This window comes from Humulus lupulus, chromosome 2, assembly GCF_963169125.1.
Source record: "Humulus lupulus chromosome 2, drHumLupu1.1, whole genome shotgun sequence".
Lineage (NCBI taxonomy): Eukaryota > Viridiplantae > Streptophyta > Magnoliopsida > Rosales > Cannabaceae > Humulus > Humulus lupulus.
This window is the reverse complement of record NC_084794.1, coordinates 199,863,165-199,890,673: the sequence shown is the minus strand read 5'-3', so window position 1 is coordinate 199,890,673 and position 27,509 is coordinate 199,863,165. Positions and strand designations below refer to the sequence as shown.

The 27,509-nt window shown below is 37.2% G+C and overlaps 1 protein-coding gene across 1 annotated transcript; it reads right to left on the bottom strand.

Annotated features, from left to right (window-relative positions):
• Positions 1 to 9,229: 9,229 nt before the first annotated feature.
• LOC133818871 (superoxide dismutase [Fe] 3, chloroplastic) lies at positions 9,230 to 26,478 on the bottom strand. The gene is made up of 9 exons (XM_062251974.1): positions 26,265 to 26,478; positions 25,626 to 25,757; positions 25,094 to 25,171; positions 24,019 to 24,210; positions 10,676 to 10,847; positions 10,076 to 10,149; positions 9,961 to 9,987; positions 9,848 to 9,871; positions 9,230 to 9,764 (listed from the first exon to the last, which is right to left on the bottom strand). The coding sequence occupies exons 2-9, from the start codon at positions 25,719 to 25,721 to the stop codon at positions 9,639 to 9,641; spliced, it is 789 nt and encodes a 262-aa protein (XP_062107958.1). The 5' UTR covers positions 25,722 to 25,757; positions 26,265 to 26,478; the 3' UTR covers positions 9,230 to 9,638.
• Between the last annotated feature and the right edge of the window lie 1,031 nt (positions 26,479 to 27,509).

Genomic DNA, 27,509 nt, shown 5'->3' with positions numbered 1-27,509 from the left:
GTATAAAAAGTAACTCATATAAATCCAAGTTACCATTAATAACTTACTAGAAAATGTACTAATTAGTATACTACATAGTTATCTTTAAAAGCTACATTTTTATTGCTTTTAAAATCATTTAAGATACTCATTGGTTACCTTTGATAATATGACTAAATTTTTGTGTATGACACAAATTTAAAGCAACTAACTAACTTAGTGAGTTATCAAACAGTATCCTAAAGCATCTACTTTAAAAAAATTACTTGAAATGTTTATAAAATAACTATAAAGTTATTTAGATTACCATATAGTATCTTGTAAATGTAAAATATGAATACATTTTATAGTAACTTTTCAAACACAACAAAAAAGGACCCAGCCCAACCATCTTCTCCGGCGATGGCATGAAACCCATCCCAACAAAAATAATGCACATTTTTTGAACTCTTTGATTTAACTTTTAATTAAATAAATTGAAAAACATCTACAAAGTTACTTTTCATACATAATAGAAATTGTCAACCAATTTCCAAAAACAAGCTGAATTAATTAACTAAAATAATGTTTTTTTTTTATAAAAAGGTGACTAAGGAGTATTTAATTGGTTTCGTAAAAAACCAAATGGTTGCTTTTGATTTCGATGACGATGAGAAAACATATGCTTCCCACATATCAAAATGATCACTTTGAAAAGTAGGTCGCGATAGTACTACTCTTGAGCCCGAACGACTAGCGGTGTGGCTGAAATTTTATTTTAAAGTTGTGATGAAGAGTGAAAAAAGAGAAAAAGAAAGAAGTAATATAATTTTATATTGTTTGCAAAAATGGTAGGAAGAGCGATATATCTTTAATTAAGATGGGTCAAATCCTATCCATATTCCAATTTATTTTTTAGGTGCATTTCTACTCATAACATAGCTCTTGATTGTATCTTGTTTATTATAATATTTTATGGTTACTTGATTCCTTAATATTTTGCATAGGCTCTTCTATTAGCATTTTACCTTTTAGTCTAGTTTCTAATTCACTATACTTCATCTCTTCTTTACATTTTTCTTCTCATTTGGAGAGTGTTGTATTTTGATTAGTGTATATGTTAATCTTTGACTAGATTGGTGTTGCGAAATTAATAGTGTGTGCAAGTATACACAGTCGTCAAACAAGTAATAAAGTGATAAGTCAAGTATCGTTTCCACAGGGATTGAAAATTGGAAATTAATTCACAAAATTAATTACTCACAAATTGGTTTCAAATAAAAGTAAAACAATAAGATAAAACTAAATTAATGAAAAACAAATAAAATTAACAAACAAAAACTAAGAGAAAAAACAAGCTAGAATTATTAAATTGTCCTAAAAATGCAATTATGGTAACAACGTTGCAGAGGAATGCTATAGCAACTGGGCAAAGTTGACTAGGAATTTAAATTTCATAATCCTTTTTCCAAAGTGTTTATGGTTTGGTTCTTTAATTAATTAACATATTCCTATGCCCAATTAATTTCAAGAACACCAATATAAGTACAATTCCTCTAAGTCATGCAAGGTGATAATATATCCCTATACAATCACAAATCCAAATCTAAGAAATTAAGAACTTGCATCATTCAAGTTTGTGTCCATTAACATTAACCTTTCCAGAATTAATATTAATTCATCAACCACAATTGGTGATCAAACAAAAGTAAGCATTAGGCAATATACACACTTGAATGAACAAATCTCATCCACCAAAACATTCATGCAACAAAGTACCAAATCACAATTTCAAGTCAAGAAAATAATACTAGCAAAATACAAATTAACTCATAAATAGATGTGCAAAAATACAAAATTCTAAATTAGAGAAAGATAAAAAGAAAAACCCATATGGAGTTTGTCACAAGACTCCAAGCTTTTCCCCCAAAATCCTCTTCTTCTTCCTCTTGATTTTTGCCAAATCTCTAAATAAAATTACTAGAGGAAAATACCAAACCTAAAACTAACACTCAAATAAAATATTTATTTCTTTTTCTTTTTCTTCATTTTTCTGGGTGTTTTTCTCTCTACAATGGCAGCTCTCTCTCCAAAATGGTGGCTGCTCCAAGGTTGAAGAAGATAAAAATTTACTCTCTAGGGCTCCAAAATTGGGTATAAACCCTTTCTTTTTCTTCTACACGTGGGGACCACTCTTCTCTTCATAAATTTTCAGCTCCTTTCCACCTCATCCTCACACTATTCAAGTCTCTCCCCCTCATTTAATCACTTGCCAAGTGTGCAAACTTTATGTTGCTGACTGTACACACTTTGCTGCAGCAAAGTTGACTGATGCTGCAACAAAATGCCAAAATTTCAGCTCCAAGATGATTTCCTTGCACATGTTTCACTAAGCTTTCCAAGCATCCTATCTTTTTGCCTTCAAAATAGATACCACATTTTTAGAATATAATCTCATTATTTTCCACAAGAGTTATCATTAATTAAAACAGAATACACAAACAAAATTAAAAGACAAAATGACTAAAACCACACAATAATAACACAAACACTCTATTTCACTTAAATTTTTAAGTTCAAAAGCTCAATTAATAACTCTAAAATATAGAGTTATCAATTGACTATATTTATTGGTACAAATACTACAAAAAAAAAATTATTTAAATGTTATTTTATTTTACTGTTTTATATTAATACTATGAGTACTATAATTTATATAGGGAAATTTGAGTTTTAATGCAATAAGTGACACTATATTTAAAAAATACCCTATCCCTATATGACTCGTTTTGGTGCTACTAATGATGTTACTATCCAAAATACCCCTTGCATAATTTTCTCAAACTCTCTGTATTCTCTCCCAAATTCCCGAACCAAGCAAACTTTGAAATCGATAAGCCTCGATTGAATCCGTAGAACCCAACCTTCATTGTCTTCCACGACCACGAACAAGGGCTCCCAAAGGGTCGAAGTTGACGATCGGAGAAGGGGAAGGAGAAAACGTCGAGCAAGCTGACCAAACTAATAGGAAACAACCCCAAAGAAAGAGAAGGTGAGAGATTTCTTTTTTAATCTGCAATATGTGTATGTGCCTGGTTTTTTTTGTTGATTTTTGTTCATAGGATAAATCGGGGCTGGGGAATGAAGAAATTTTTTTTCGATATTTTTCATGCAACTCGATAGAAATCGATAGGACTCAATAGTGCATGATAGGGACTGGATTTGACTGTGCCTCGATAGGCCTCGATGGGACTCGATAAGACTCGATGAAATTTTAGCATATATCTCGATAGGAATCAATAGGACTCGGTGATACGAGGTTTTGGGATTTTTAGGACTTACCTCGATAGGACTCGATGATACTGGGCTTTGGGATTTTTAGGACCTACCTCGATAGGAATCGATAGGCCTCGATAGGACTCGATACTACGAGACTTTGGGATTTTTTAGGCCTTACCTCGATAGGCCTCGATAAGACTCGATAGTAACCCGATGATATTATTCTTTGTGATTTTTAGAATCCACCTCGATAGGACTCGATAGCTTCTGCCTCGATGGGACTCGATAGGCCTCGATAGTGACCAGATTGTTTTACATTTTTAACTTTTTTTTTTTTGTTTTTTTTTTCCAGATGCCTGACCTTATTGTATCGTTGGAGAAGCACTTTCCTGGCCGTGTCACTTATAGGGGTAGTGCCTACTTGGATACCCTTATAGAGCAGTTTCAGAGGCATGGTCTTATTGAAAGGGCACAGGCATGCCCGTTGGGACAGTTCTTTAAGGCGAAGCCGTTTAGTTTTTTTGGGGTTCTACTGCATCAACTAATGTTACGTAAGGTAGAAAGCAAGAAGCCTGAAGAGGGTCAGTTCTACATGGGCAACACTCTGTGTAGATTTGGTATTGCAGAGCTTGCCCTAGTTATCGGGCTAAATTTTGGGAAATCACCGTCCCCAGATGAGTTGAAAGAGCATCTTTCAAGTGATTGGATCATCCAAGAATATTTTAATGGTGATTCGAAGGTTAGTTTTGGTCAATTGGAAGATGCTTTGAAGGCCTCCACAAACCCAGAAGATGCATTTAAGCTGGGTTTGTGCTATTTGATAGAGGCGGTACTGAATGCCCCAGAGAAGACAACGACGATATGGGGAGATTCCTTGAGGATGGTTGAGGATCTTGATTAATTTTTCAAGTATCCATGGGGGAAGTTGTCATTTAAGAAGGTTAGCAGAGGAGTTCAGAAGGACATGAAGAAGCAATTGAAACACTACGAGGAGAAGAAGAAAGAGGGGTCAAGCAAAAAACAGAAGGAGGCGAAGTATAGTTTCAATTGCTATGCACCCGCGCTTCTTTACTGGGCTTTTGAGGCCATGCCTTCTCTCGGGAGTAAGTTCGGTGAGAACAGTGGGAATCAAATTATGAGGATGCTTAGCTGGGCTACGAAAACTTATATCACTATTTCGACAGCTCTGTTGGTTCCTATATTCGCCAACCGTCGAGTAAATTCCATTTTATCTTGTTAAATGTCACAGATTAATTGATTAACGATTTATTTTATTAAAGTTTTCCTGGCACATGTTATTCAACCATGCAGTTAGTGGTATTTCACATGCTGAAGCCACGTCCTAGTGAGGTAGTCTACTACAATAGCCTCCAAGAAGTTGATTCCAGGTTATTCCGTGAGTTGGAATCAACTGTGGGGGAGGCTGGGACTGTAGTGGAGGAAGTAGTAGTACCTGAGAATGAGGCAGAGAAGCTGGCAAAAGTTGCAAAGGAAGCCTCCTTTTTTTACGAGGATGTCCTGAGGGTTGAGGAGGGCACTTCACAACCCTGTGCAGCTTCATCCAGTCAAGTTGCCCAGCCTGATTATGAGCAATTGATGCAGAGGCTCAAGAGGTTTGAGGAGGGTCAGGCAACCTTACTACAAAATCAGACTATGGTCATGGCTCAGTTGGCACAGCTGCTTTCAGTGGTCTCAGGTCGATCCACCGACGTAAAATCAGATACAGAGTCTGATATCTTGCCTGCAGACTACGAGCGCGGTGATCAACCCTCCACTCCACAGGCCCAGACATCTGTAATTGTCAGTGATGCTGACAGTCCCAGTGTACGAGTACTGCAGCCCGGGGAGGCAGCTGCCCTTGAAGTTGTTAGGAAGAAACGCAGGCCCAAGCGTTTTGATGACTTCACCGACCCAACGAAGAAGATCAGATATGATAAACAGGGGCTAGTTGCTGAACCATTGAGGAAGTGTGACCCACAGCAGGAGAAGAGCTTCCATAAGTGGATCATCGGGAAGATCGACAACAAGAGAGATCGGAACATCTATACTGGGACGCACGGTGTGGCATGGTTCTTGCAGTTGCACACAGTCCAGACTTGGCTTTGGGATTCGGTATGTAAATTACATTTATGTTTTCAATTCAATCTTAAAATATATTGATGGTACTAACGAATTTTCATGTTTTTTCAGCATATTGATGTCGCTTTGCTGTGTAACGCCCTGGATAACCAAGACCGTTACACTGTGTGTTTAAAATAGTGCAAAACTTGCTAATCAAGTCATTTAAACAAAGTCTGAATTCAATGTCGTCAACAGATTAGGAATAAAAGATTTTGGTCTCAAACAGGCTATTTTCATTAAAAATGACAGTTTAATACATGGAAACCCAAAACAGGATTTAGACGTCTTAGTTACAACAAATTCCAAGAGTTACAAATAATTCAAGCCACTCTAATGGCAAAATATACATTTTAGGTTTCCGTCCCTGTACAATTCCTCGACCGTGGCGGCCGAGCAGCTGACAATGTACACCTCGCCCCCAGAGCTCTCCAACTCATGGTTGATTCAGCCTACCCTTGCCTTTACCTGCACCACGTAGCACCCGTGAGCCGAGGCCCAGCAAGAAAGCATGATAACATAGCAAGATCAACATCAATTATCAAATATTTCACAATGCACAACCAGGAATTCAGCATTTCATAACATTTATCCAATCAGTGATAACACACAACAGATTAACAGTTTGTCATCCAAACAGCCAACAAATCACGTTCATAACACAATATTCACGATCATAATCAACAGTTTATCACATCATCAAATGATACTCAGGGTCAGCGCCCTTAGTCGCACCCTCTATTTAATACACTGTCTTCGGCTCTCTTGGGCCGCCCCCAGTGTAATACTCACTGACTCCGGCCAGCTTAACCAAGCTCAGTGATAGATAAGCTGCCTCAGCTACCAATGGTCGAGCCGCGCCCTGTGCGCAAATATTGATTCCGACACTCTTAGGCCGGTTATCGCATGTCCCATGGCATAATAATACCACCTCATGACATGATGTACAAGTGTAGGGAGCTCTTAGTCCCATCGTGACCACATGGTTAAACACATTCACATAACAATGCATACAAACATAGGGAACACTTAGTCCCAACCTAGCCACATAGTCAGGTGCAGCTTTCTTACCTTTGGCTTTCAAACGAGCTAATTAAAAACGATGTTCCTTGAGCGCGATCCGATCCCCGAGCCCTAGCTTAGCACCTAGTCACAACCAAGATAAAGGATACCATTAACAATCTTAAATGAGCTTCTAAACTAAGTTCTAGTTCTCGGAACATTGAACTTCACCAAATATGGTAAAAGACTCAACCCCGAGCACCCTAGGTTAAATTCCCAAGCCTAAAATCTCAAAATCCCAAAATCCCTTAAGCGCCGCGGCATGGGCCATCCATGCCGCGGCATGGCCCTTGACAGAACCCTCCATGGGCACAAAAACAGGTAAGGGCCGCGGCATTGCTTGGACCATGCCGCGGCCCGACCCTTCGAACCCAGAAAAAACCACCATTTTCAATCTCTAAACCTCACCTTAAGCCATCCCAAAGCCCCCAACTCAAAACCAATTAATAATAACAACATTAGAATGATTTAGACAACACAACCCAACCTAAAATCCAATCTAAGACTCACCAAAATCCCAATTCCAACCTTTGAAATTTCAAACCCACAGAACTCAAAACCAGCCATGAAAACTCTCAAATTCAACCATCAAACTTCAAATTAATCCTTACCTCAGCTGTAGAATCGTTTCTCCAAGAGTCCCCTGACCTATCTTCAAAGTTTCAAGCCTCAATTTCCACCTTAAAAACCAAAATCACAGATATTTAAAACTCAGCCATTTCTCTAAATTCCTAACCTCATAAACGAAAATTCAAAGCTTACCTTGGCTCTATCTCAGTCCTTGATTAGTTCTTGAGCTAATCCTCTAGCTTATCCCCTTCAATTCCCAGAAATTAGCTGGTTTCCCTTTACAAAATCAGAGTTTTTCTTCCTTAAGAGGGAGAGGAAAGAGAGAGAAGGGAGAGAAGGCTGAAAGGTCGGTTTACATTTTCTATCTAGTATTTTCTAAGTCTTTCCAAGTATATCCTTAGGTTGTTAGACTAATCCCAAAGCTTGGGGTACCGGAAACGTCCCCGAGGGCAAAATAGTAAAATTCCCCAGTACTCCCGCCTAAACATTCTAACCTCAAATATATCTCCATATATTTATTTTCATCACCCGATATTCCAAATCACTACACGATACCTAAAGTACCCATGACTTGCCCAAAGTCAAGGATTAAGCCCCGTTGTGACTTTCCTGCTATCTAGCTCCCTAGGATCGCCCCAAGTCACCGGCTGCATATTTATCCACATAATAATGTGGTTCTTACATATTTCACATATATATATATATATCTACCTATCCACATAATAATGTGGTCTCAACAATTTATCACACACAATTACGTTTATGCCCTAACGGGCCAAAATTACGATTAAGCCATTACCAGTCGAACAGGGCCCGCATGCTCACCCAATACTCATAATCATGCATTCTCACACTATTGATTCACATAACCTCCAATTATGCCCTCCCGGCACACTAAGCAAGGTCCTTAAGCCTTATTAGTAATTTTGGGTCGTTACAAGGACTATTGAGGCAAACAATCCAATAAAATTCTTATACACCTATCAAGTTTTATCGAGTACAATCGAGGACTATCGAGGCAAACAATCCAATTAAACTCTTGTACACCTATCGAGTACAATTGAGTTATTAAATCCAATTAAACTCTTATACACCTATCGAGTATTATCGAGTACAATCGAGGACCATCGAGGTATTAACATCCTAACACTATCGAGGCACGTCGAGGTCCATCGAGGACCATCGAGACAGCATGCATGCAACACATCGAGACCTATCGAGTTTCATCGAAACTCATCGAGGCAGGAAAAAAATCCAGAAAAAAACGCATGAAGTATCCAAAATTCATTCCGACAGTGAAAAATTGCAATAAAACATGAAGGCATACACAGATCTGTTCGAAATAAGACAAGTAATGTAACCAGACAAGTTTCCTCACTACATATAACAAATATATACTTACCCATACGATTTTTTCCCCTAGATCTGAAATCCAAAATGAAGTTTCTTGACTTGAAGGACTCACAACTTGCCCCTAGATCCGAAATGCAAATTAATGGTGGCTGGCCTTTTTTGTGTGTACGAGAGTTTGAGAGATAGAGAGAGAAAACATAAGAGATGGAGAGTGAAGACTATGAGAAAAAGAGAGGGAAAATTATGCCAGAGGTATTTTGGGTAGTAACGTCATTAGTAGCACCAAAATGAGAGTTATATAGGGATATGATATTTTTTAAATGTAGTGTCACTTATTGCATTAAAACTCAAATTTCCCTAAATATATATACTTTGATCTTTTATTAGTTGTCTAAATTTCTAGTGCTTATTTAAGGCTACTAATGTTGGTTTGTTTTCTTAATGTTTTTATTTTGTAGTTGTTTCTTAGTGATCCAAGAAGAATGTGTAGCGTTGATGGTGGAGTTGGATTGACTTATATCAATAGGACTTTCAGTGCATATTATAGAGACTGATTGTTTAGCACTTGTGTCTGCTTACACTAAGCAACACACTTTTTACAATGACCTTGGATCCTTGCTAGATGATATAACATGTTATCCAAATTTCTATGAATGTCCCTAATTCATGCTCGTCGTTCAACCAATGTGGCTACACATGGATTAGCTGCGCATACTCTTAGGATGTAGAGACAACTTGTTTGGTTAGGTGATATCCTTGACTTTCTTTGGGATATTTAGTCTTTTTAGGTTGTATGGCATTATATTTTTTTTCAATGAAGTTTTCATAGCCACAAACAAAGATGGGTCAATGCATTTTTGGTATTAAGTGATAAAAATGATGCCAAATGTAAATTTCTAAAAAAAATGTATATAAAAATAAAACTAAAAGTAATTAACTTACAAATTTTAATTCCATAAACACATTCTATTTTCTTTACTCCCAGCCTAACGTAGCATCAACTAAGAGAAGTCTAAGAAGCAGCACAACACACCATTACCATTGTCGTTTCATCTTCTACAATATCTCAGCTAAGATATTGTTAGCTAAATAAAGTGGTGTCTTCATTTCTTTAAGTTTCTATTTTCACTAAGTTCCCACGGACAAGCTTGATGCACTGTAATCTCTCACTTTGCTACACTAAAGGCAATTCAAGACAACCAATGTATGCATCATCGGAGTTTTTGCACAAGCAAAAAAAACTAATAGGAGAGCAAAATCACTTGGAAGGGCCATGAGCTACTTCAAAAAGTATATTTCTAAGCAATAGGCACTTGAGGCTGGCCTAAATTCACAAAAGCCATGGCGCGGGCCATGCGAGCCATTGCCATGTTCCAAGAGACGAGGTGGTTCATAAACACATCAACATACTTCCCTCGGTCATTCTGTTAAAAGATGCAAAGAGAGGGTCACCACAGAGAAAATAATATTGTTAAGGAAAGGAGTTAGGTGTGGTCATTTCACTTACCTTGTAATCCAGGTAATATGCATGCTGCATGAGGAACGGGATATAATCAATACAATCAAAACTACAGAGAATTAGTAATCTTAAAGAGAGAGAGAGAGAGAGAGATAGCATACCTCCCACATATCCAAACTAATTATGGGCTGCATAAGAGATGAAAAGATGATTCTTAATTTTCAATTTTTTACGACGCTATTTAAGGAATAGACAGAGAAAATTTTGTTGACCTACTATATCATCCAACACAAGTGGGGTAATTGCATTTGATGATTTGGTAATTTGAAGTCGCTTCTCATTCTTCTTCACTAAAGTGATCAAACAAACAAGGACATGTTAATAATAACCAAAAGATGTGTATCAATATAACACTAGCAGGATATTAGGTTTTGGTGATAGAAGATTCCCATGATATTAAATATCAATTCTGATGATTCCTTAAAACATAACTTGTGGTAAAAGAGGGTTCTTGTCATTGACAAGCAAGGCAATGCAATGCTTAGAACCATACATCCAATTCATAACTAGTGGTATGTACCATTGTAGCCTCGAAGAAGACAGTTGTTCGTAAAGGTCTAGAAAAGTAGACATTAAATTACCTTTATTTATGCCTTAAATCTTGGTACCCAGTCCAAATGAATATAAAATGCAAGTATATATTGGTATTTCTGGTTAAAGCATATTACGAGAGGAGGAAATGAGGTGCATTGGTAACATATTAAACTAACACAAATTTCATCTGAAGTTAGTGTCAAATGTTTAACCTTTTGTCAAAAACTCCAAAAGACAATAAATCAAATCACTTTGATAATAAAGTGGTGGTGAAAGACTTACAGACAAGCCAAACCCATCCAGAGCCAAAAAGTGAAAGTGCTGCTTCTGTGAATTGATCTCTAAAATTTGTGAAAGAACCAAAATCATTTTCTATTTGCTCAAGCAAGCCCTGTACAGGCATGTCCCCTCCTCCAGGTTGCATGGATTCCCAAAAGAAGTCGTGATTCCAAACCTTGTAAAATATAATTAGGAGTTATTGGAGCTTTATTTGGTTCACAAAACATAATCCACATAGATGGACTTAGCATGCAAAATAAGGAAAGAATTGAAAAGAAAAAAAAACTATGTATATACATATTTTAGTATGAAATAGAATAGGATAGAAACAAAAAATTTCTTCTATAGATGGCATGGCAGGTGCATGCAGATTTAAAAAACAACACAAACATTACAACATTCTAAGATATTGAATAAGGCTTTAGTAGGTAAGGATCTCGAGTTCTTTAGGATCCTTAATAAAAGAAAATTGTTACAAGTCACAAAATTAATTTTATTGTTAGATTCTCACAAGTCCTGCATGACAATAGCTAATAATAGCTAATAGAAGGATTTGGAAAGTTGAGGAGACCGAGACTTTTTCATGCAAGTCCATTTTCAGGAAGTTAGTTGAGGAGATGGTCCTGTGAGGTTCAAATAGTATTATTTCATTTGGAAATCTTTGACCCTTTCAAAGATTAAGGATTTTGGTTGGTTGATAGCTCTGTATGGTAGGCACTGCTACACAGTTCAGTTCATGAAAGAACTATGAATAGGAAAATCTTATTGATAACAGCCAAACTTTGTACAATTTTCAAGTTATTTTCAGAAAAATTGGAGAAATCTCCCTGAGTATTCTTTTTATTCTAACCAATTACAAAATTTATCAATACCTATTCCTAGTCAAAGTCTCTCTTATTTAAAGGCTAAGACTAACATGACTCCTACTTAGCCACCAATAGGGAACTGTAGAAAATACAGCTCAATTAAAAACAACACTTTTAACACTTAATCATTCCCAATTGTCCTCCACTTTCACCTTGTCCTCGAGGTGGAACTTAGGAAACTGAGTATTGATCATCTCATAATCATTCCAAGTGACTTCAAAATTTGGCAGGGATTTCCGTTTGATGAGGACTTCACAAGCACCTGACCACTTGGCATTATCTTGGCGGATATTCAACACTTGTTCTTGTTCAACAAGCAATTTCAGGTCAGGAGATAATTGGGGAGGAAGTGTGGCGGAAGACAAGGCATTTTCGTGTGCTTTCTCGGTAGGTGACTTCTCCAACTTTTGCTAAAATTTTGAATGGGTCATATAACCTTGCAGCCAACTTCTCATATTCCCTTTTTTCCAAGGATTGTTGCCAATTCGGTCTGAGATTAAGGAACACCATATCGCCCACTGTGAACTCAACCTGGGAGCATTTAACATTTGCATAGTGTCACATTTTCTGTTGAGAGCGAAGTAAGTGCGTTCGAAGGTCATCAAGAATAGCATCTCTATCTTCCAACAAGGTATCCACGGCTGAAACGACAGAGACATTAGTAGTGTAATGCAGCAAGGGAGGAGGATCACGACCATTAAGAGCTTGAAATGGGGTACATTTTGTTGCTGAATGAGTAAAGGTATCGTATCAATATTCTGCTCAAGGAAGCCATTTGGACCATTGCCTCTTTTTGTTGGTAGCAAAACACCTCAAATATGTCTCAAGAGTGCGGTATATCATTTCCGTTTGGCAATCGGTTCGGGGGTGATAAGATGCACTCTTCTTCTTAAGAGCAGTGCCCTATAGCTTGCACAATTCATTCCAAAAGTTACTTGTAAAAGTGTGGTCTCTATCAGAGATGATTGATTAAGGAACGCCATGCAAGCATATCACTTCTTGTATAAATATCTTGGCAACGGAAGCAGCTGTGAAGGGGTGTTTCAACCTGATAACATGGGCATATTATGTCTAACAGTCCACGACAACAAGAATTGTGTCCCACCCCTCTGATTTTGGCAGCTCCAATATGAAATCCATGGAAAGTTCATCACAAACTTTTGTAGGAAGAGGAATAGGTTGCAATAACGCAGCTGGAGTTGTGGCTTGGTATTTTTGTTGTTGGCAAGTACTACAGTGACTCACATAGTGCAAGACATCCCTTCTCACACCCAACCAATACACTTCAACTTTTAGACGTTGGTATGTTTTGATTTCCCCAGAGGGGCCACCCATTGGAGAGTTATGTAACTCAGCCAAAAAAATTTGTTTGAGGTTGGAGTGTTGAGGAATAACTATGCGGCCTTTGTAAAAGAGAACACCATTGTCTAAACTAAACCCATATTGTTGCTGCCCTTGTTGAAGCTCGGTTGTGATGTTTTTGATGAAAATGTCTTCTGTAATTGTAGTTGTAAGCTAGGCCAATGTTTCCACTGCGGCACTTGTAGGGTATCACACTCCATATTGTCAAGCTTGCAGGACAAGGCATCTGCCACTCTATTGCTTGCATTGGGTCGATATTGTATTTCAAATTCATACACATTAACTTTGCCATCCATTTCTGATATTCACTGTTAACTACAGTTTGTTCCAACATGAATTTGAGACTTTGTTGGTCGGTGCACACATTAAATTTTCTCCCCAAAAAGTATGGTCGTTACTTTAAGACCGCACAATAGCCATCAATTCTATTTCATATACTGACTTTGTCATCCTCTTGGCCCCAAGGTATGGCTGTAAAATGCTATTGACCGAGACCCTTGCATCAATACAGCACCTAAACCATATCCTGAAGCATCAGTTTCTACAATAAAAGGTTGTGAAAAATCAAGCATTGCTAAATCCGGAATTATAGTCATAGTTATTTTAAGTTTGTGAAAAGCTTCTGCAACTGCTACGTTTCAAGAAAAACTATCTTTCTTGAGTTGATCCCTTAGTGGCCAAGCAATATTTGCATATTCAGTGATGAATTTTCCATCGTACCTCGTAACCCCAAAATCTTGGCAGTCGTCTTATGTTCTTTGGGACTGCCCAATTCATCTTGCACACCTTGTCCTGAGATAATATGGTAGGCAAGATGTCTTTTACCAAAATCGCATTTCTTTTGATTGACAAAGAGCTGATGTTGTTGTAAGGTTTGAAAGACCAGAGATAGATGGTTTTTGTGGGCTGTTTTGTCGCTGCTATACACAAGAATGTCCTAAAAAATACTAAGACAAGCTTGCGTAAATAGGGGCAAAAAATCTAATTCATAAGGGACTGAAATGTGGCGCTAGCATTGGTGATTCCAAATGGCATCACCAAGTATTCATAGTGACCATCATGTGTTCGGAACGTTGTCTTATGCACATCCTCCACTTGGACTCGAATTTGGTAGTAGCCTAACTTCAAATCCAGATTTGAAACTATTTGCGCCCCATGGAGCTCATCCAAAAGCTCACCAATGATTGGAATAGAAAATTTGTCCATAATGGTGACTCGGTTCAAGGACCTACAATCAATGCAAATATGTCATGGCCCATCTTTTATTTTATTTTTTTTAACTAAAAGAACTGGACTAGAGAAAGGGCTTTAACTGGCCTAAATAATTCCAGCTTGCAACATCTCCTTCACTAATCTTCTATCTCAGTTTTTTGGAATCAAGAGTATCAATAGGGGTGCACATTATTTAGGGCAGTACCCTCTTGTAGGATTATCGAATGCTCTTGCTATCTAGGAGGTGGGAGGCATGGCGCGGCTTGGAACTGATAATTTTCCAACACATCTTTAGGAAAATTAGGTGTTGCTGGAGGATCCAAAACATCAATGACCACCTGGTGTAGCTCAATTAAAATCCCTGCACCTTCCTTCTTGAGTGTCTTCATCATAGACTTTAGGGACACCAAGGTTTTCCCTAAAGAAGCATCGCCCGTGCAAAGTAATGGTACTTCCCCCCAACTGAAATTTCATTATGTGGAGTTTCCAATTTACGTGAGTCATCCCAAGTGTAGCAAGCCACTCGATTCCTAAGATACTATCTGAGTTGCCTAGGTTAAAAGGCAAAAACTCTTCCACAATATGCAACCTTTGCACTTCTAATAACACACCCTTACAAATGCCTTCTCCTTTAATTGCATTACCTGACCCATAATAGTCTTCATAAATGGCATGTGTAGCTTCTGGATGAGAGTGATTGAAATAAAATTGTGTTGCTTCGGAATCAATGAGGATGATCACCTCTTGCTCTTCCACAAACCCCTTCATCTTCGGTCTTTGGAGCAAATAGTCCTGCCACTGAATTTAAAGAAATCTCAACATTTTTATACATCTCAGCAAGCTCCAACACTATTGTTTGGTCTGGTTGTTCGTCCTCTTCCTCCTCTTGTCCTGGTTTTGGGTCCATTTTCTTCATCATGAGTAAGCAACACAGACAACTCTCGTTTTGGTCATCTATGCCCCCAACACCCATTTGTTATCACAACGATAACAAATGCCCTCTTCTTTTCTTGCAACTCTGAGTCAGCCAATCTACGATATTGTCCCATAAGTTGGGCCCTGTTGTTGGTGAAGGGGTGTGTACAGTTGCAGTGTGCTCATTGCTAGAAGAAATAGGTATGAACTTGGTGAAACTAGCATGACCCAAGTACCAAATAAAATGTCGATCGAGCTCAAACAATTGAAGTTCCTCAAGTGTAGCCCGCTTGAGACCATTGAGAAATTGATTGAGTGCCACTACATCTGTAATAACATCGGGGGGTGAGCAACTCCAAAAATTTATAGCAATAATCATCAACCATTCCTTCTTGATGAAAAGCAAAAAATTGCTTATGAAGAGAACCATGTTGAGTCCCTCTAAATTTGAACGCATATCCTCCCATAAAACAATGGGTCTCTGCCTACTTACCCATTGATACCAAATTAGGATTTTCCCTTTAAACCTGTTGACAGCCAAGAAATCAAATCCTATTGATTTGGTTTCCCGTTATTATTTAGTTTTCTATTTTATAAGAATTCCATTTATTGCATATATTATGCATTCAAGAGGGATTGATATGAAACCCCCTATATATTCATAGCTTTAGGCTGTAAATAATATACAGAAATGAAAAGCACAATTCATTTTCGCCAAGTTTATATGGTATCAGAGCCCTAAGGTTAGGGGTGGCAATTCGTGTAAACGTGTCGGATTCGTGTCGACACGATTATGACACGACACGATTAAGGTCGACACGAACACGACACGATTATTAAACGTGTCAAAAATATGAACACGAACACGACACGATTATTAAACGGGTCAACACGACACGAACACGATAACACGATTATGACACGATTAATCATAATTATACGAAAAAAATCAGAAAACCTATGTAAAGTATTCGTGTTATCGTGTCTGACACGATTATGACACGACACGATTATTAAATGGGTCGACACGATTATGACACGACACGATTAAGGTAAACACGAACACGACACGATTATTAAACGTGTCAAAAACTCAAACACGAACACGACACGATTATTAAACGTGTCGTGTTCGTGTTTACTTTAATCGTGTCGTGTCGTGTCGTGTCATCGTGTCGTGACCCAAATTGCCACCCCTACCTAAGGTTCCATCTCCGCACCCCTTTGTCCAAACCAGCATCTGCCATTTTTTTCTTTTGTTTTCCAGCATAGGTCTCTAACTTAGTCGCCGGTCTCCTCCAGTCGGCGTCGCCGATCTCAGCAAGCTCCAGTCCGAGTCACAATTGTCGGCAAGCTCCAGTCGCAGTCGTAGCAGTCGGCAAGCTCCAGTCCAAGTTGCAGAACCCCGATCACAGCAATTCTCGGCAACCTCCAATCTGAGTTGCAGAACCCCTAATCGTCCAAATCGCAAACTCCAGTTCGATCTCGCACAAATCATAGAAGACCATTCATCACAGTTGGTCGTAGCCAGAATCGCAGACACAAATCACATGAGTGAAGATGTCCACTAGTGAAGTGTCTCCTCTCAAACTATTGGGCTTTACACGATCCAAACACAACCCACAGATGAAGGTCCCCATTCCGCCCAAACTCAGCTCAGTGGTTCTATGGGCTCCTTTTATAGCTCTGACAGTGGCTCCCTTCACATCACATCTCATAAACTTAATGGAAAAAATTATTTGCAGTGAGCCCAATCAATCAAACTTGCCATCTGTGGTCATGGGAAATTTCGGTACATTACTGGTAATCTTCATGCACCTCCTTCTAATGATCCTACGTACAAAGTGCGGCATGCTAAAAATTTTATTGTTTTAGTGTGGCTAATTAGTTCAATGGACTCAAAAATCAACCGCAGATATTTATTCTCTAAGACTGTTACGGAGGTGTGGGATGTTGTCTGAAAAATGTATTCTGATCTTGGTAATGCTTCTCAAATTTTTGAAGTTCGTACCAAGCTCAAAGAAATCAAGCAAGGTGTTTACCGAGTATTTCGGAAACTAGAAATATATTAAGAAGTAAGAACTGAAAAGAAATAATTAAAGATAAACGATCACAATTTTTACATGGTTGGGGCGTTAATATTAATAATAAGATTTGATTTTTCAAAATCATATTTTATTATTAATATTTCAGATTTATTTTGTAAGCCCCATTTTGTAGTTTAATTTCTTTTTAGTCCTTTTCTCCCTCTATAAATAAAGACTCTTTCTTCGCTACAGTGCACAACTGACTCTATTTATAGGCAGTCAAGCACACTGGGTCGGACTAATCCAGGCCCAATAGGGATGTAATTATAGTTTGCTCGCTAATGGAGCCATAATACAAAGAATGTCATATAATTAAATGTAGCTAATCTGGGCCCATTGGGCTGGCTTAGGCGTGGCCAAGCCTTACAGTTGCCCAGTGTATGTTGGCACGGACTGGTCCGTGTGGGCTTCTAAGGGGATCTTGGGGACAGGATCTGTCAGAGCGGTGGCAATACTGTTTCCTAGGAACAGTGTACGTTCTGTGCGTACCCTCTTCTGCAGGTTATTTGAGAAGACCAACTGCTGGATTTCATGGGGACAGGTTAGCATCGGGGAAAGCTAGGCTTGCCCTACCCGGACGTCTGGTCCAGGTTCGTTTACTAATGTCCCGATTCACTTACCAGAGTCCTAGTTCGTTCACCAGGGCTTGGGTTCATTTGCCAAAATGGATATCGTGACACTGAGCATCTCCCTTGGATTTTGATAAGGTCCGTCTCCATCGACCAGTTAGTCTACCACCTCAATTGGCATCCCAGAGAATGTAGGTTGGTCGGGGCTGGGAAGATGAGTCGGGCCTGCATCTTAGTCCCAGTTCCTTTGTTATGCTCGCACCCATTGAATGTTGTTGGGCTCGATGGTGCTTGTGCTATCTGGGGTTTCCTCCTTCCCTGTTCACCAAGTTCAGGATGGGCCCAAACCTCTTAAGAGGGCCCACGGACTCATTGGGTCATGCCACATGTCACAGGTGAAAAACAAGGATAACACAAGGTAATCAAACTGTTACCCAATATTTTTCGGACTTACAATATCTGTGGCAGGAACTCGATCTATATCTAGATACCACACCTATGTGTGCTAACTACACTACGATTCAGCAACAGTAGTTGGAAAAATAATGTTTTTGAGTTTCTTACTGGATTAAACAGTAATCTTGATGAAGTCATAGGGCGTCTGGATGGTCGTTCCCCACTTTCTGACACTGAAGAAGCTTTCTCTGAGGTCAGACGTGAAGAAGCGCATCGTCGCGTCATGCTCACCACTCCAGAATTGCAGCCCATAGAGAGCTCAGCACTTGTCTCAAAGTCCAGCCCACCACCATTTGGCAGATCCAATCCTGACCCTCGACCTAATCGCAAGGGTGACCGATCTTGATGTGATCACTGTCAACATCATGGTCACACTCGCTCAACTTGTTGGGAAATTCATGTCAAACTACCGAACTGGACTCCTCGTCATCATAATGACACAAAGGCCTACCAAACTCAGACTGAGAATAGCACTAGTCAGAGCGATACTGCTGCCCCTTCATTCAATAAGGAACAACTTGAACGTTTATAAATGCTCCTTAGTCAATCCTCCATAAAACTCAACTCGAACAATTATGTTGTGGAATTGTCGACTTGGACGTCCAAGTTTTATATTTAAAACATTTGTTTCTTTATTTGCTTATCAATAAAAAGATTGTTGATTTTTAATGTGATATTTGTCAACTTGCTAAATATACTCGTGTTTCGTTTCCTCACAAACTATATACATCCTCTAGCCCTTTCTCTCTTGTTCATAGTGACATATGGGGCCCATCAAAGGTCACTACCTCTCATGATAAGCGTTGGTTTATTATATTCATTGATGACCATACACGAATTACTTGGGTTTATTTCCTTAGGCACAAATCTGAAACCTGTCAGGTCTTCTAAGACTTCCACAAAATGATCCAAACACAGTACCACACATCTATTTGGACACTTCGTACTGATTACGATATTGAATACTTCAATACCACTCTAAGTCCCTATCTTCTAAAGAATGGGATTTGGTTGCACTGCTTTTGTCCACATGCACTCCCAACACCAGAGTAAACTTGATCCTAGAGACATAAAAACAGTTTTCCTAGGATAGTCTTTTACACAGAAAGGCTATCATTGTTACTGTCCTATATCCAAGAAATTCTACATTTCTAGTGATGTAACCTTTTTCGAAAATTCTCCATACTTCACTCCCACCTCGCTTCAATGGGAGCACATCCATCACGAGCAAGAAGCTCAGTGGTCGTGGGGTTTAGAATTACCCCTCAACACGTCCTTTCCTCCAAAGCTAGAAATCATTCCTGAACCAAAAAATCATCAATCTTCTCCTCCATCCTCTACTCCATGTTCTCCTGCTTCTCAAGATCAAAACATGCATAAAGAAATTCGAGTGTATACCAAAAGAGAAAGAAATAAACAAGTAACGAATCTTCATCACAGTCAAGAGCCCGATACGATGATGGAACCAGCTCTCTCAAATGATTCAGGTACTCTTCCTTCAAACACTCAGTCAGATCTAGATATTCCTATTGCAATAAGAAATGGAACTAGATCTTGCACCCAACACCCTATTTCAAAATTCATCTCTTGTGCAAAATTATCATCTCCATTTAACGTTTTTACCTCTAGTCTATCAGATGTTGTGATTCCCAGGAACATTGATGAAGTACTTGGTACTCCTCAATGGAAGACAGTAGTTCTCGAAGAGACAAAAACACTTGAGCAAAATGGAACTTGGAGACTAGTGGAGTTACCACCGGACAAGAAAGTAATAGGGTGCAAATGGGTGTTCACGATAAATATAATTCAAATGGATCTATTGAGAGGTACAAAGCATGGAAAGTTGCCAAGGGTTTTACTCAGACCTACGGAATTGACTACACTGAAACATTCGCTCTGGTTGCTAAACTCAATACCATCAGAGTATTGCTCTCGCTAGAAGTCAACTTGAATTGGGAATTAAATCAACTTGATGTAAAAAAATGCATTCTTAAATGGTGGGCTGGAAGAAGTGTACATGATTCAGCCTCCGGGTTTTGAAGAATCTTCCAATACAACCAAAGTTTGCAAGCTAAACAAACACTCAGAAAGAGGGAAAATAACAGTACTAATTGTGTATGTTGATGATATCATTGTCACTGGCAACCATACTGAAGAGATAATTCTGATCAAAGAAATGTTGGCAAAAGAGTTTGAAGTAAAGGATCTCAGTGCACTCAAGTATTTTTTGGGAATGGAATTTGCTAGAAACAAAAGAGGGATTTCTGTATCCCAAAGAAAATACACTCTTGATCTCATAAATAAGACAAGAATGCTCGACAGTAAACTTAGCAAAACCCCAATTGAGCTTGGAGACAAGAGAAAAATGTTTGAAGGAAGTCCAGTTGATAAAGGGAGGTACCAACAACTAGTAGGGAAGCTTATCTACCTCTCACATGCCAGACCAGATATTGCCTTTGCGGTAAGTCTGGTCAGTCAATATATGCATGATCCATGTCAAGGACATCTCAATGCAGTATATAAAATTATGAGGTACCTAAAGCAAACACCAGGAAAGGATCTTTTCTTCAGAAAGACGACCGAGAGGAAGGTTGAAGTATTCACTAATGCAGATTGGGATGGGCCAATTGATGATATAAAGTCTACATTTGGGTATTGTACAATTGTATGGGGAAATGTGGTAACACGGCGAAGTAAAAAGCAAACAGTGGTTGCAAGAAGCAGGGCAAAAGCTGAGTATAGAGCCATGGCCCATGAAGTGTGCGAAGCAATTTGGACCAAACACTTGTTAGGGGAATTGAAGATTGAATATGAAGCCCTCATTTTGCTTTACTGTGATAATTAGTCTACCATCAGTATTGCACATAACCTTATACATCATGACAGAACTAAATACGTGGAAATGGATTGTCACTTTATTAAAGAGAAGATTGATGGAGGAAAATTGTCAGCATTAAATATATTCATACAGATCAACAGCTAGCTGACATTCTCACAAAGGGGTTATCTGAGCAAGAATTTGATTTCCTAGTAAACAAGCTTGGACTCATCAATATCTACGGTCCAGCTTGAGGGGAGTGTTGACAGCCAAGAAATCAAATCCTATTTATTTGATATCCCGTTATTATTTAGTTTCCTATTTTATAGGAATTCCATTTATTGTATATAATTTATATTAAAGAGGGAATGATACGAAACCCCCTATGTATTCATAGCTTTAGGTTGTAAATAATATACAAAATGAAAAGCACAATCATTTTCACCAAGTTTATAAAACTCAATCATTGTCGCTCTAATTTTTTCTTCATTAGTAAATCGTTGAAGGGAGAAATACAATTTTGCCTTCAAAACCACTCGTCTGGATTCATACGATCAAAGGATGGCATCTCTATTCTTCTTAGGCAAAAATCTTGCTGGTACTCCATGCTGTCGCCGGAAGTAGACATCTCAACAGGTTGCGACAGCAGACTCACTATCAACTTGCGAGAAGGCAGACTGGTAGGTGTTGTTGGAACATCAATCCTTGAGGTCTTGAAGAGTTCTTGATGATTCTTGAGAAGATTTTCCATTGCTGACAACATATCCTCCTTGAAACAACTTTGTCAATCTCTCCTCCAGTGCCCAATTTTGGTGCCGCAGTATCTTCCATCTCCTCAAAGCATTCTTCCTTATCGAAACCTCTTTTTGCACCCTTCTTCGACAGCATCTTCTCTCTCCCAAGTCGTCTAAGCTATACCAATTTGATAAACACTAGTACACAGTTCAGTTCTTGAAAGAACTATGTATAGAAAAATCTTATTGATAACAGCCAAAAGTTTGTACAATTTCCAAGTTATTTAGAGATAACTTGGAGAAATTTCTCAGAGTAATCTTTTTACTCTAAACCATTACAAAATTCATCAATGCTTATTCATAGTCAAAGTCTCTTTTATTTAAAGGATAAGACTAACATGACTCCTACTTAGCCTACCAATAGGAAACCATAGAAAAGACAACTCAATTAGAAAACACACTTTCAACACTTGATCCTTCCCCGTTCTCATTTCGGGCAAAGACAACAATTAAAATAAAAATATTCTATTGTTGCCTTCCATGCCTAACATATACGTACCTGACCAGAGGTCTAACACTGGACAAGTTAAATATTTGTGAGAACCTAGAGAGGAGCAATTTTTGCCAGGTATCCCCCAATTGGTGTTTCATGTGCAAACAACAATCTTAGGCTATGTTTGGTAAGAGAGATGGAAAGGAGGGATGTAGATTACATAAGAAGGGTGAAGAAGAAGAATGGAGAGGAAGGTGAGAGCCCTTCGTGTTGTTTGATAAATTGGGAAGGAGAGAAGGTAATTTTCCATTTTTTTTTTTTGTATTAAAAGGAAAATGAAAGGGATGGAGAGAGTTTTGGTTATGAAATTACTATATTGTCAATTGTATAAGATTTTAATCTTTTATTTTTAATTTATTTTTTTATTACACCAATATATATATATTAATATTTATTATAAGATAACAATATTATTAGTTAATTTATTTCAAAAAATATTAGTTAAAAAATTTTAAAATGTCATTTTTTTCATATAAAATGATAATCTAATTTCAATATTAGTGATTTTGGTTTTGAACAAGTTGTATTTAATTTTTTTTTTTAAAAAAAACTATATGTATAATAAAGTGTAAAAAAGAGAAAATCTCAAAATATAAAAGTAATTTTATTCAAAAAAAACTTTTTTAAGAAATAAAATATATTACTACATGTATAAGAAAGTGTAAAAAAGAGAAAATCTCAAAATATAAAAGTAATTTTATTCAAAAAAAAACCTTTTTAACAAATAAAATATATTACTATATGTATAATAAAGTGTAAAAAAGAGAAAATCTCAAAATATAAAAGTAATTTTATTCAAAAAAAACTCTTTTGAAGCTTCTCTCTCTTACTATATTTTAGTAGGGGTATATATGTAACTTTTCTACTAAAGCTTCTCTCTCTTCCTCCTTTCCTTCCAAAATAGAAGAATTGAAAATTATGGATTTGGAGGGATAGACTCTCCCTTCTATCATCCCTACCAAACAAAAGATTTTATCTCTCCTTCCACTCCTCTCTCTCCACCTCGCTCCATCCAAATCCAAACAAGGTGTTTGAGTAGTAATCATTTGTTCCTTCATTGCTCCTTCACACAAGCCATTTGGGTAAAGATTATTCAATAGATGAGGAATAAAAGCCATTTGGGTCAAGATTATTCAATAGATGAGGAATAATTGAGGTTGGCCTTACCCATGTCAAGATATCTTGGAAAATGTGGTCGTTTTAGGAAGGGCTATGGGGAAGCAAAGGGTCGAAGGAAGAAGCTATTGTGGAATGTCGTCATTCTTGTTATTCTTTGGGCAGTTTGGTTGGAAAGAAATTGTAGAATTTCAATGACATAGAAGAGGATATGGGATTACAAAAATATAGCAATCGCTATATAGGTGCCCAAGAGGGATTCAAACCTAGTGCAGTTAAGATTATTTAATTCATCTTTTATCATCACTACATCTCATCAAAAACAAGATACTGAATGTGGCTTCTCATCTTTACTCTCCCACATAGAGAAAGGAATTTCTTTCGTTGTTTGCCCAACCTCTTGGTTACTACCATCCCATGGGCTAAACTCAAATCAGTATGAACTTTGTCAAGCCCCTATTCGACAATCAGATTTTGAGACATGACCTTAAAGATGGGATTCAAGGCCTTGTAGGAGAGAGATATGGAAGGACAAGAACTGTTGTTTGTTTTTGTTTCCTTAGTATTAAACCACTATTCTACATGTACTTGAACAAGCTCACACAAACAGATTTTAATATAAAGTCATGGAAGTAAATATTGAGCAAAATTGTAATACCTGGGCAGCATTGTTAAATTCAGGTAAAGGGTTTCCATTATTATATGTTAGTTTGACAAGTTCATCCAAGGTGCAACCGTACAGCATGTCATTCTTCTCCAGTTGTTTGTTCAAACCATCCACGTAATTACGATGGTGTGCACCCCAGTGCACCTCCAGTGTCTTTTGGCTCATATAGGGTTCTAAAGCATTCTACAGATAAAAGTAAAATCGTCAATCTTACAACTTTTAAGTTAAGAACTCAAAATCAGCTACAAGTGTAATAAGTTCTATAACAAAAGTATACATCAGTCTACATGTATAATATGATTATTGCAGTCAAATCAGTAAAGGATTTTCTTTCTTTAATCCTTTTTTCCATTTTATCATTTAATTGTGTATAAATCATCAAAGCTCAGGCCAAACCTTTGATTCCTTTGATAATATTTATTTTAACTTCATTTTTCTATTCAATTATTGGTGTCTAAGGACATATTTCAAACACAAAAACATACAATCTTTAATACTCTTAGTTAAGTCACTAACTGTCTTTCCTCCTTAAATTATTTGTTTCCTTATTTCTTCTAATACAACAACCCAACTAGCAAATACAACTTTATCTTTCATATGCTCATATTTGCAGTCTTTTGTATCAATCTTGTCCAATTTCAGTACATGCATCATTTAATACAAAATTTCCTCTTCTTTTTTTTTAATAAAAGCAAAAAGGTATACAGGGTGACTAATATGACATGTATTGAAATTGGTCATAGGATAGTAGTGAAATGGGTCACAAGATAAATCATGTCATATATCCCATACATGACATGAAAAAAACAAATTAAACATCATGAATCTCTTCAGAAGACATTGCAGATATTATCGGTGGACTTATTCGTAGAAGAGCCTACAAGCAGGTTATGAATTATGTTAACATGGTATAATGTTCCTACTAGTAGTTTAGCAATTGACCAACACAAATAGCAGCTTTCCAGCTGCTTTATTGACTTTTGTTTCTATGCAGTACCTTTGAATAAGTTATTATGCTCCCTTTTATTTTGTCCTGATAAGTAATACATATACTGCAGTTACTTACAAGCTTATATGGCGGTGTCTTTAAGCCGTGATAAGCATAAACTTTGGAAGCTCTACAAGATTCATTAGGCCATCTTTTCTGCACCACACACCAAGTATATGTCAAATTCATTAACATGCAGTTATGTCAAAGTCTCAAAGATATCAGAAAGATATCTAACATATACAAAAACTAAGATGTTAGTTCTGTTACAAAGAGTAATCATATAAAATAGCAATGACAAAAAACAATTGAAAATCAAACACACAACTTAAGCTTCTTCAACAATCTCGCTAGAGGAAATTTTACATGTGAGCTACATTTTACCAGAACTAATAAAGAGATATACAATTGAAATGGACATTCAAATGTAGTCGTGAAAATTCTGATGCACTTAGACAATATCATAAATCGATGAAACATAACTAACAGACAATGTATTGCAAGTACTAAGATTTCTTGCCAGTTAGAATAATACAAACTTCGGTTAGGAGAAAAATCACTTGAAAAAAATTACTCAAATTAAAGAAAGTAATTAAACAAGGGAATATACCTCACCGGGAAGCTTTAGACTCTTAGATTGCTGAGAAAAGTTGGTGACTAAGAGATGTGAGCTTGCAGGAGAAGAATAATAACAACAAAATTTCATTTTCGCTTTTCTACTCCAGAAATTAATTAAACATATCTGTAGAAGAACCATGGTTGTAATCTCAGATAATTAAGAAGAAATAAATAATCTCTAACTATATGCAATGTATGTACACAGCTATAATTCTCCTTTAACATGTAAAAAAAAGTAAAGAAAAATACTCAATCCTATAACAGAACAATGTTGTACTTGGCCACACATAACTATAGTGAACATGCTGCCTGTTCTGCCTAAGTTGCAAAAAATTAATATCATCATCCATAATCTAAAAATTTATTGTAAATCTTCGTGGATTAGAATGGTGCGGACAGTTCTTTAGAACAGTCCTAAGAGAACATCATCAACCACTACCAAATTGCAAGTCTTTCTATAACATAAACAGACTCTCTTACAAAGCCTGAGTAATAACACTTGTTTCATGTAATGCTCAAAACCCATATCTATTTTCAATATCATTTCTTAGTTCCAACCTCAGATGAGAAAACTAAAACATTATAATAGAAAACAGTTTAGGTTATGAAAGGGATATAGAAAGAAAAATACCTTCACCGAATGAGGAAAAAGCTTGGATTGGACCCAAGTGAGGGCTACTAGAGTTTGTAAAAAGGGTGCAATTTGTTTGCTTCAGTGAAGCTTTTAATAGCTGCCAATGGTGAATACTGATGATTTAGCTGAAGAAACTATGAGCTTCCTAGTTCCTGCTTAACTGAACTACAGCAGCGAAGAAGATAAAATGGTGAACCTTTTTAATTTTTTATTTATTAGTATTGTTTTTACTTTTTAATTCTTATTTTAGTTTCGAAAAGATATACGTTTTTTTTTGTCAGAAAAATATAATACATATTTTAATAATAATAATTTGGAAAATTTGCCACAAAAATGAACAAGTGTAAAAAGTTATACTTAAGTCAGTACCTCCTTTTTGTGCCACAAAAATTAGTAAGTAGGTTAAAAATTTGTACTTATATCAGTTAGTAACAAAATAGTAAGTCAGTAACATGTTGCATTACTAAATAGTTTTTTTATTACAAAAATTACATTTTATATCAATTTTGTCTTAATTTTAAATAATTAATAAAAACTCTAAAATATATATTTTTAATAATAAAAATGATTAAAAATGATGATGATGTAATATAAAATTTAATAAAATGATGATGATGATGACGACGAGGATGATTTAATAAAAATGATGATGATGATGATGATGTATTGTTTTTTTCCTCTGGCTCGCATAATAAAAATGATGATGTAATATAAAATTTAAGCAGGCTAAAGGTTCGGGTTTTTCTCTCCCATGGCGAAGAGGAAAAAGACGATTCGTAAGCCAGTCATTCATGATGAAGATCCAGTCGAGATGTTACCTCTGGTGACCCACGCGGCGGTTGTATGCGAGCCAGAGGGTTTTGCAGGTTCTGAGACAGAGCACGATAGTCTGAAGGTGTCCGATATACCTGGGTTTGGGACTCGGCAGAAAGGTGATTTGAGTCATAGGGGCAAGAGTGCCCAGGAGATCGGAGTGGAGGGTATTGGTTTTGAACCAGATGTTAGGCCTAAGTCTTGGGCGATTGGGAGTGAAGATAATGATAAAGGCAGGGACGAGGATTTTCAGTCTGAATCTCAGCAACATTGGCAACAATTCAGGTCTAGTAAGCTCTCCTACTCTGAACCGAAGTTGGAGTTCACTGAACCAATTTTCAAGAATGGACAGATTCTGGCGCAAGTAGACATAGAAGAGGTTAAGGTTCAGTCTGCTAACTGAACTTCTACTGTCATTTGCATGGTGAT